The sequence below is a fragment of the Salvia miltiorrhiza genome, unplaced genomic scaffold, assembly GCF_028751815.1.
Source record: "Salvia miltiorrhiza cultivar Shanhuang (shh) unplaced genomic scaffold, IMPLAD_Smil_shh original_scaffold_302, whole genome shotgun sequence".
Taxonomy (NCBI): domain Eukaryota; kingdom Viridiplantae; phylum Streptophyta; class Magnoliopsida; order Lamiales; family Lamiaceae; genus Salvia; species Salvia miltiorrhiza.
The window spans coordinates 535,186-545,859 of record NW_026651523.1 but is presented as its reverse complement, the minus strand read 5'-3'; the positions used below and the strand labels follow the sequence as shown (position 1 = coordinate 545,859).

The 10,674-nt window shown below is 41.5% G+C and overlaps 1 protein-coding gene across 1 annotated transcript; it reads right to left on the bottom strand.

The window, feature by feature from the left end:
- Positions 1–620: 620 nt before the first annotated feature.
- LOC131003972 (probable protein S-acyltransferase 19) lies at positions 621–5,965 on the bottom strand. Its single transcript, XM_057930546.1, has 9 exons — positions 5,105–5,965; positions 4,374–4,487; positions 3,632–4,042; positions 3,436–3,504; positions 3,274–3,345; positions 3,066–3,194; positions 2,895–2,975; positions 2,564–2,764; positions 621–2,089 (listed from the first exon to the last, which is right to left on the bottom strand). Exons 1-9 carry the CDS (start codon positions 5,147–5,149, stop codon positions 1,004–1,006), a joined length of 2,208 nt encoding a protein of 735 aa, XP_057786529.1. The 5' UTR covers positions 5,150–5,965; the 3' UTR covers positions 621–1,003.
- Between the last annotated feature and the right edge of the window lie 4,709 nt (positions 5,966–10,674).

The window sequence follows — 10,674 nt, the reverse complement described above, 5'->3', positions numbered from 1 at the left end:
AAATTATACTTAAAAATCATGTCAACTTTTTTGAAAGAAAAGAATGACATTTTTCACCAACAAACTAAAAAAAAAAATGGTATTCAGCATTATAAATAAATGACGTAGAACAAAAAGTAGTTTTGATAATTTAAACAAACATAACTTATTTTTTTATTTTTTTATAATTTCACATAAAATTAAATATCTTTCTCGTAATCTTTAATTTAACATTCATATAATATTGTTTTATAAATCAAAGTTTGACGATTTTTTGAAAATTAAAAATCGGAAAAAAAAAATAAAGATACAAAATTTGGAGGGAAAATTGAGAAGAGAGAAAAAATTTGAAGGTAAAAAAATTCCTCTTCCATGTTATAAATAAATGAAACATAATAATAATCGACATTTTAGCCTTAAAATTGATATAATTCTGAACAGCTCCAAATTGATTTTATTTTTCGTTCTTTCAAATTTTAAATTAATAAATAACCTATATTGTGAGCTCCTAATCTGAAAAAACACATAATTAGATTTCCAATTGAGTAGTAAAGTAAGCTCTTATCTTATGTCCATATTCATACCTTAATCCTAAAAGCCGATGGTTAAAAACTGAGCATCAAATCAAACACACACAAATCTAAAGCATCAACAGCTAGGAATGAATGCAAACCTTCGATGCGGCCGCCCGGAAAGCCGAACGAGCCGACGCAACCGGAACGGCCGCGGACGGGTCTCGGTTGAGTGCATTGATACATGGAAGCAACAAAAATGGTAAATAACCAAAGCCGGAGAGAGAGAGAGTGAGAGAGAGATCTTAAGCTAGTCGGTTTTCACCGGTAAGAGTCTCCGGTGAGAAGAAACCGCTGGAACCTCGCCACCGGGTGGCTTTCGTGTGAGGGAGAGGTTCCGGTGGGGGCACAAATACGGCTCCCCGTCGAGGGGTTTCTTCTAGTCTGCAGCTCGTCTCCAACTTCACCGCGGCATATGTGGGAAAGACAGCGCTAGGGTTTCTCCGAACGAGCTACTTGAAACTCGATCCCGACGGAGGGTTGAGCTCAAAATCCCCAGGAATGAAGATGGGAAGCTGGTTTGAGACAGCATCCCTCTTGAATCTTGAATCTCGAGGCAGATTGATGGGCAGCTTATCCTGTCCGTCTCTCGAGCTCGAGCCCCCTTCGCCTCTCAACCCGTCTCTGATCGGAGCGCTGAGAAGTGGGCCGCCGAAGAAGATGGATTCTCCAGTGTACATCAGCTTATCCGACTGGTGGGCTGCAGGCGGCTTAGCTAGGGCCGGTGGAGGCTCTCGAGGGGGGGCAACAGGGCGTTTATCTTGATTGCTCGTCGCTGCAGTAGCGTTTGGTAGCGCAGACGGTAAAGATGGTCTCTTTCGGGCTTCTGCTGCTGACAACGGAACGGAGATGTACCTCCCGGCTTCTTGATCCCAAACTACGGAGGTTCTTTTAACATCTCGAATGAAGGGAGCTGCCGGAGCAGCGGGAGCAGAGAGCAGGAGCGTGTCTGAACCGCTATGCCTCTGCATAATCTTTTCATCGAAGCCGGAGGAGTTGGGGAAGACCGAGTTGTTTCTAGCCGGAGCAGCAGCAGCCGCCGACTTAGAGATCAACGACTGGTCTGAGACGAGAGGGTTCAGGCTGCGAGCTTGAGGAAGAGGGCTTAACGAGACGGACTCGTGCACATGGCCCGGACTGCTGAAACTGCTCATGCTTTGAGTTCCGGTTTCATACTCGTCCCGACTGCCTTGACTCGGGGCGAACGAGTGCCTCAGAGGCGACAGCCTGAGATCGTTCCTGGCATCTTTGTTTCCTCCGGTGTCGGTGCTCATACTGCTTCTGATGCTGCCGTTCTCGCTGGAACTTATTTCGGAATCGGGTAAACGACGACCATCAACAGGACGTAGTACAGAAGACGACGCCCTTGCTTTTGCAGCCGCTCTCATTGCCTCGCTCGAGTCTAGTTTAGCAAGCTTCCACGCACTGATCCGAACACCCTTTTTCGGCCCCTTGTTTCCCTTCTCACCCGATCCGTTAGCATCCGGATCAACCGTAGACGGAATCATACCGGGTCCTAACTGCGGTGCAACTTCTTCCTAATATTCAAGTTTCAGATAGAATCATAAAACTTCCATAAAAGTAAAGCGAAATGTGGTTAAGACACTTTGCAATTCCAAAAATACTTAAGATGCGTATCGGGCGAAATGCCAGAGATAATATGTACTGATTTTTTAACCCAAATTTAAAAATTTATAGCATGTAGTTATCTATGTTGTTCCCTTAATAGCTCGCCTCAAATTTTCCGACCATCTAAAGCTGTCGTAGATCAAAGTTTGCAAGAAATCATGAAAATTTGAAAATAAGAGATGGAAATTCAGCTTTAGATGACGAAAAAAACTAAAGCGAGCTATTATGTGAACAACTTAGATAAGTACAGAATATATTTGTAATATTTTTGAAGAGGCTATTAAGTGAACAACTTAGATAAGTACTGACTATATTTGTAATATTTTTAAATTCGGGCTAAAAAGTCAATACGAGAATGTAAAAGGAACGATGTAGATGTGTACCTGATAGTCAACGAAAACCCGAGGAGGGGTGCACCATGCTCCCTTATATTGCAGCCCCAAGGAGCTTCCACCGCTGAAACCGGTCGTTGCAGATCCTGATGGAGAGTATAAAATGTTTGGGAGTTCCTCGTCGACTGATGCTCCTGCAGGCGCTTCGCTCATGGCCCTCATTGCCACGACATATTCGTACGTCGTAATGCCCTATTACAAACAAATAGGAAGAAAACAAATTGTATCAAAAGGAGAAATATTGAGAAAATGAATAGTTGTAATATGCTTTCTTGAAAAGAGAAGCGGAGGAAAATGAGACTTCGTAGAGGCGAGAGCCGACCTTTCTAATGAGGATCATGTGGAAAAAGAAAAGTTCCCCCAAGGGTACACAAGCCAGCAAGGACACTGCCGAACATATAGCCTGCAAACGGAATGCACAAAAAGATAAGAAAACTCGACTTTATAATCACATATTAGATTTATTCATACAATATATCCACGATGGCTTTACCACGACAGTTGCAAATGGGGCACGAGAGAAACCATTTCCTAGCCTATCAACTATTTGAGCCTCCATATAATGCTTATTGGTGAAGCAACGAACTAGAACGCCAATGCCCACTCCAGCTTCGACAATAAGCTACGGAAAGAGATTGGGTAAGAGATCAGTTGCCCCGGAATGTTTAGGGTCACTAAGTCCATAGTTCCTCGAAACTTACCCAAACTAAACTGATGCCCATAAGTGAGATAAACGTGACATAGTTCTTCCTCCCTACGCAGTTGTTGAGCCACTGCAAAAGCATTAGACGATGAAGTTAGCTTCCCATACACATGAAAGTTCCTAAGAAGAAAGGAATGATACATAAAACCAGTGGATGTACCCGGCAATGATGATCGAATCCATCCACGCACTTGTCACAACTTCGACAATGCTTGCTGAATTTCCGAACCTATAAACACGGGTAAAACCCATAGGGTGGTGAAACAGCCATAAAGGAGAGCTAGATAACAAAAAATATAATTTATCGGGTAAATGATACTAATAACAGATAGAAATCTTGGAAACTAATTATCTACCTCAGCGTTGCACAGCGTGCAAAACAAAGCATCTTCACCAGTGCCTTCCTGCTCAGCTGCTTCGTCTTGTTTCCGACAATCTTCAAGAACAAAAATTGCGCAAAGAAATCCACCAAAAAAATGGCAGAAGGAACTCCTCCTCGGAGGTACAACTTGGACATTGGATTTCACAGACTCGACTGAACCTTTCTTGCTAGAGTTAGCTCCGGCAAAGGAACTTCTTGAGGGCGAAGATGCGCATGAGTGAGTTCCATTACTACCTTCATCAAACTTTCTGCTCAAGTCATGCGCAATTGATTCATGTTTCTCCCTTGCCTCATTCATTAGCTCAGGGTCGAATTTATACATAATACCGGGGTCTGCCGGGTTTATTGCAGTAGATCGAACATAAAGAATGAAAACCAATATTGCCTGTACATGAAGAAACCTTGATTTAACTTGAGGATGAGTTATTATGACATAGACCATTTCGTCTACTTTAAGTTCAACTATTAAATAACATGCTTTTTATGTATCTTCATCTTAAGAGACTCAAAATCTAGTGAATTTTTAGGCATCGGGTGAACAGATGCTATTAGCTACTTCATATTGCTCATTCTTTTAACATCGTGATTTTGATAATTGAGGCATACCCATTGTCCAAGCTTTTTAAGTTTGTTTTTATCAATATTACTGTCTGTCTAATCCGTGCCGGTTGATGCAAAGCAAAATCATATCTGCATATAAAAACACAAACACATACCACTGGGGAATAGACACCCATCAGGACGTACTCCCATATTCGGCCTCCAAGGAACGGAGCAAAGAAAGCATAAAATGCCACCACTAACAAGCAAAACACTGTAATAGCAACAACCTGCAAAAAGACAGATATCAAAGGCGTGGTCAAATGTCTCACATCTCGAAAACAAAAAACAAAGTTTATCAATTAAACTGAACAGCATCTTGAATAAGTCGTGAGATGATCATTTCGGAAAAGCAACATTAATACAGAAAGCTAAGCTCATTTCCTATTATGACGAGATCTAAACACATATCCTATTATGATGAAATGGTGCGGGAAATACCCAATTGTCGCAAAGATGCCTAACCACCCCTTGCTACAAGATAGTGAGATACTAAAATATCATTCCTTCAACCACACTTTAAAATCACTCTCTAGCAAAATACTACTCAAAAAGCTTCACCATTCTCATCGAACACAACCAAATCAACGAAATGTGATTACACGGACCACTAAACTTCGAAGCTAGTAACCTTCAAGTCTTACAAACTAAAACCAGATACACAGAAACTTAACAAAACATTCCAACTTAAACCCATTCGAGACACCCCAACCCCACCATAATTTAGTTGCAAAATTGGCTAAAACCAAAACAAATCATGATAAAGAAAGTATCAACACATAAGATTAAAGCACCAAAAAACAAAAGAAAAGCATGAAGAAAAAGGAAAGTGAGCTAGAACAAAAACCTGAAAGGTGTGTGCAGGCAGCTGCCACCCATGTTTTCTCACCATCACTTTCTCACTTCACCACAGCAGCTGCTCTCACCTTTTCCCCCCAACCCCCAAATCACACGCACTCCAGCGTCAACTATGTGTCAAGATTCCAATTTTACCCCTTCCCACCTGAAAATCAACTTTACCCAAATGGGCTCATCTAAAACACCCAAATTCAAGAAGAGGGGAAAAATGCAGGAAAACACACAAGTCCCAAAGAAAAACCCCTTCACCACAGCAGCTGCTCCTCACCCTTTTCCCTCAACCCCCAAATCACACGCACTGCAGCGTCAACTATGTGTCAAGATTCCAACTTTACCCCTTCCCACCTGAAAATCAACTCTACCCAAATGGGTTCAGCTAAAACAACCAAATCGATAAGAGGGAAACAAAAAAATACAAGTCCCAAAGAAAAACCCTTTTCCCCTTTTCTCCTAAACAATCAGAATATTCTACTCAAGAACTGCACAAGAGTCCAAGACAAAGGTACAAAACTACCGGAAGGTCAAAGTTTTGTCCTTTTTCAGTGAGTTGATGCAAGAAGAAATAAAGTAGAAGCAGACAAAGGGACGGCGGGGGGTGTTGAAGGCCCGGTGACTGTGTGTGTGTGTGTTTTGAGTCAAGAAATGAAGAAAATATAAGTTTTTTTTTTTCTTTTTTGAAGGGATGAAGAAATGAAGTTGGTAAAGTGCAATTAAGCCATTTTCCACACATACATTCTTGATATAAAGGAAAGGAGCTTTTATTGTGGTCTGGTTGGTTAGGCCCCCACCATTATTTATTACTCATATTTTGAGTTTTAAATATTTTCAAAGTAAGAAAAATAAAAGAATTAGTGTGTAAGTTTTTTATATGATTGAAGTTATAAAAGGATTATATTCTCGTTGTCGCCGGTCACTTCAATTTCAATGGGTACTATAATTAATGATGAAGTTTATCTGTAATGTAAGTACCCATAAATGAAAATAGTTTAAGATTTTGTAAATATCTCATAGAGAATATATATAAGGATAATTGCATTTAAATACAAAATTTTATACATAAATTAAAGGGGTTATTGCCCCTAAATACATAAACTATGACCAAATTCTAGTTTATAACACCACCTTTAGATTTTGCCCCATAATACATCACCTTTCAATTTTTTCTAGAATCTCCCATGCCCAAAGTTTGGAATATTCAAAAATAACCCCATTATAAAATGAGGTAAAATGGAAAGTACCCATTTTCAAAGACAAAAACAAAAATGTACCCACCCTTTACCAAACATATAAAATCTGCCCATTTAAGACAATAATGCCCCTATGCCCATTCTGGTGTATTGCTCGCCAACGACCAAGCGAGCACGTCGAGTGCGTCGAGCAATATTCACAACAACCTTTGAACTAAATGATTCTCTATAATTCATTATAATCATTTATGTTTTTAAACAGTAAACAGGCCCAACATGCTTCCGTAAACACTTCAAAATAATTCTTAAATTAAACCAACATTATACCTTCGTCGACGGGTCTTCTTCAGGAGTCGGTCTTGTTGCGTTTTACGGCTCGTCTGCCCCCTTGGCACGCACCAACCACACACTCGCAAGAGATGGTTGCAACCCTTCTCCTTCACTAAGTGCCGACTAAATAATATGTTGGAGAAATAAAGAAAATATTTTTACTCAACCCGGAATAGTTGGACAAAAACAAAGCGTTTATAGAGGAATTATATAAAAATTAATTTATTTCATAAAATAATCCCCAAAGGAGGAGACTAACTTGTTTTAGCTACTCATAGTAGCTAATCCTTGTGTACATAAAAAGGAAACTAAACTAAAATAAAAAACTTTGAAAACAAAAAATAAAAATTACAAAGATAATTTTCTAGAGAGAGGAAGTGGTGTGTGAAGATGTGGTGATTTTCGGATAATCTCCTTCTCTCCAGCTCTTGTGATTTTATAGAGGTCTGAAACCCTCTATTATTGCTTGGTGGTTGGCCTCGGATGCTTTCTTCGTGGCCAGCTTGCTTGAAATTGATAGCCACCTTCTATTGTTGGCCATTATTGCCGACACTTGTTGGTGTTGTCACATGTGCTGGGCCCTTGCTTTATTACTTTGTGATAATGCTGGTAGGGGCCGGCTGCTTTCTTTCCACTCACATTTGTCCTGGAGCGCTGAGTGGTCCTCCTGTCATTCCACCCACTTTTGTCGTTTTTGTGGGTGCGATCCTCGCTGTGAATCACATGATTCACTTTGTTTTGTCGGCCACCTTACTTTTTTGGTGCCCGAGGGGTCCTCCCCTTTGGAGTCTGATGTTTGTCGTGTTCATCAGACCGGAACCTCCTTCTGTCAGGTTTCGGGAAGAAACCTTTTCCGAATTCTGGCTCCTTCTGCGACGAACATTGATCGCAGATTTTCTCGATCCATTGGCCCGAATGAGCCATGTTGCAGAATTTGCGACGAGTCTCTTTGCTCCCCGCAATCTTGTTGTCCCATATTGTTTGCCTCTTTTTCTCGAAAGATTTTTCGGCAAACTCGGTTGTTGTTCCTGTCATCGTGTTAACCAGGAACGTTCCCAGATCTGAACTCTGAAAGAATTTAAACCTGGACTTCATTTTGTCCATCTCTGTGAGACAGACCCAAAGACCCCATGCTCGTCTCGTGGAGATTTGATCCTCCGTAAATGTTGAGGCGATTGGGACTTGAAAATCAGGAACTTTGATCCGGTTCAAGGCTCCTGTATCTGGTCTCCGAAGCTTGATGAAATGGAAGGCTTCGTAGACTCCTTTTCCAACAGGTTCTGGTGCTGCGCTGAAGAAGTACAGTTCCAGAACGTCTCCCCGTTTAAGGGACTCGTTGTTCTCCCAGGCTTCAAACACCGTTCTCTGGATCCATTTGGGTAGACCCTTGATTTCGTTGAAGGCTGGAGCAGTGGTATAAACTGAGGCTAAAGCCCCAAACTCATACCATTCTTTGATGTGGTCTGGATTAGCTCCCGGAGTTGTCCAGATCCTAGGGTATCTCCCTGCAACATCAACCCGGCAATTTCCCGGATTAATGCCCTTTCTCGTGATGAGTTTCTCCCATCTGTCTTGATAAATCTGCCAAGAAAGAGAAATATCAACAAAATTAGTATCAATCTTAAGTTGGCCAGTCCTCGGCCTAAGATTGATCTCTCCCTCTTTTACCCCAGAGGTAGTGGGTTGACATGTTGATTCAGGGAGTGACCCCTTAACAACATCTTTTCCTCGAGCGTCCGGCTGTAAAGCCATTCTCTCAGGACTTGTGCTAGGGGTACTTGAATCCCCTGCTACAGGTAATCCGCCCTGTACGGAAAGCATTGCTTTAGCCCGGTTTTCACGGACAACGCGCAAGAGCGGCTTGCTGAGTACTTCCTGAAGATTGAACATCTTCATGAAGCAATCATCGATTTGGTTGGATACTTGGGCTTCGTCAGCCGCTTGTATCTTTCCAGCTTGTTTAGTGTGTAGTACACACTTCTGCCATTCTTGTTGTAGCAGCTCTAGACTTGCAAAGAGCTGCCCCTGTATTGCCTCGATGGCCTCCACTTCAGGGAGCTCCATCCCTTGTAAGGAAATCTGCAAGAACATTCTGATCAGATTTCAAAACGACAATATCATAATCATAATATTGACATTCGGCTTGCCATCTAAGCAATCTAGATTTTTCAGGCTTAGATTCAATCTTTTTTGTTAAGAAAGCTTTAACGTTAGTGTTATCTACTTTCAAAACAAATTTCTTAGCAAGTAAGAAAAGCGGCCATTTTTTAAACGCCTTTCGCACTGCAAAGAATTCCTTTTCGTTGATGTGCCATCGCACAGCTTCGTCGTCGGAGAAAAGACCGCTACAGTATCTGCAAGGTTCTTCTCCAAAAGGGGTGATCTTTGTAAGCACTGCTGCCCACCAGAAATCACTCGCGTCGGTGTAGAGGACCAAGTCATCCTCGTCTTGTGGTATTGAAAGTTTCGGGAGATTTTTACAAATCTCTTTCAACTTTTTCATACCCTCCCGATGTTCCTCCTTCCAAATGAATGGAACATCATTCTTCAGTAAAGGACTGAAGATTTTTCGGTGCTCTGCAAGATTTTTGATAAACATCCCTGCAAAGTTGACAACTCCGAGAAAGCTTTGGAGCTGTTTTTTCTCCTTGAGATCCTCCGGGAATCCCTGGACTTTTTCTACAATATGATCTTGTAGAATAATTCCAGATTCATCGATCTCGATCCCCAGAAACTCCATCTTCTGGGTGGCTATGACTGCCTTCTTTTCTGACAGCACTAGTCCTTCTTGTTGGCAAACATCCGCGAAGATCTCCAGATGTCTGACATGTTCATGAATGTTTTTTGATGCAATAAGAATGTCATCAATGTAAACAAACATAAACGAAGAATAATCTTTGAAGAGATTATCCATCTTTCTTTGGAATATCTGAGGCGCGTTGGCCAACCCCATTGGCATGACATTCCAGACATAATGTCCTTGTGGAGTAGAGAAGGCTGTGAACTTCTTACTCCCTTCCTCCATGCGAATCTGGTAGAAACCTGATTTGCAATCAAACTTTGAGAATACCTTTGCACTTCTGATGCAGTTGATGAGGTGTTCTCTGCTTGGGATAAAGTATCCGTCAAACTCAAGAATGTCATTAATCCCTTTATAATTAATGACTAATCATGGCTTTCCTCGCTTGATCTCCCCATGATTTCTCACCAGAAATCCCGGACTGCTGTAGGGTGATCTTCCTTCTTCAATCAGCTTTAAATCAAGGTGTTCCTTGATTATACTCATCATATCCTGTTGATCTTGAGGGTTCATCAGGATAGGTTTGAATCTTACGAACTCATACTCCTTTCCAGTTTTAACTTTCAAGGTTGCTCTGAGCTGGTTCTTGTCCCACCATGCCAAAGGATCCTCGTGGTAACACTTCTGGATTCTCCTTTTGACGTCGGCTATGGACACCTGTTCTTCTTCTCTGATATCTTTGTGTGATATCAGGGATACTTTGAGGATTTGAGTTTCTTCCTCAGAGAGATTTGGGAATCCCTCAGTTCTGCATTTGAGCAAAACTTCTCCGAATCTCCTTTGATCCTTCATCTGAGGTCTCCGGAGTCTGCCATCATCACCACGCTTGCTGCGAAAGTTGATTGGCATCGAGCGATGAAAAGCTCTATTGAGCCTTTGCACAATGATCTTGTGATCACAATGGGTTGTGAACACTAGCCTCCTGGCTTCATTGTCCTGTATGTATCGCTTGAAGCTTTGCAGAAAATTATTTCCGAATAATATATCTGCTCCGGTATCATGGAAATAAATTGGTGGAGTCTTGACCTTGTACCAAGGTGTCTGACCTGCTCCGCCGATCAATATTTCCGTCTGTTTTACTCCCTTTGATAAGAGTAAAATCTTCTTGGAGAAATCCCTTCCTGCAATTCGAGGTAGATCTTCTTCCACTTCTGTTGGAAAGACTCCTCGCTTTGCTGTACAGATTCCTGCTCCTGAATCCACATAAGCAGCAAAATATTCTGCTTTGTATTTCTCGTATAA

Excerpts from the sequence above, each read along its gene's own strand:
- LOC131003972 (XM_057930546.1), bottom strand. The coding sequence starts at position 5,149 with ATGGTGAGAAAACATGGGTGGCAGCTGCCTGCACACACCTTTCAG. Across the intron at positions 4,488-5,104 it reads TGCCTGCACACACCTTTCAG|GTTGTTGCTATTACAGTGTT; the intron begins GTTTTTGTTCTA and ends GTCTTTTTGCAG. Across the intron at positions 2,765-2,894 it reads ACATGATCCTCATTAGAAAG|GGCATTACGACGTACGAATA; the intron begins GTCGGCTCTCGC and ends TGTTTGTAATAG.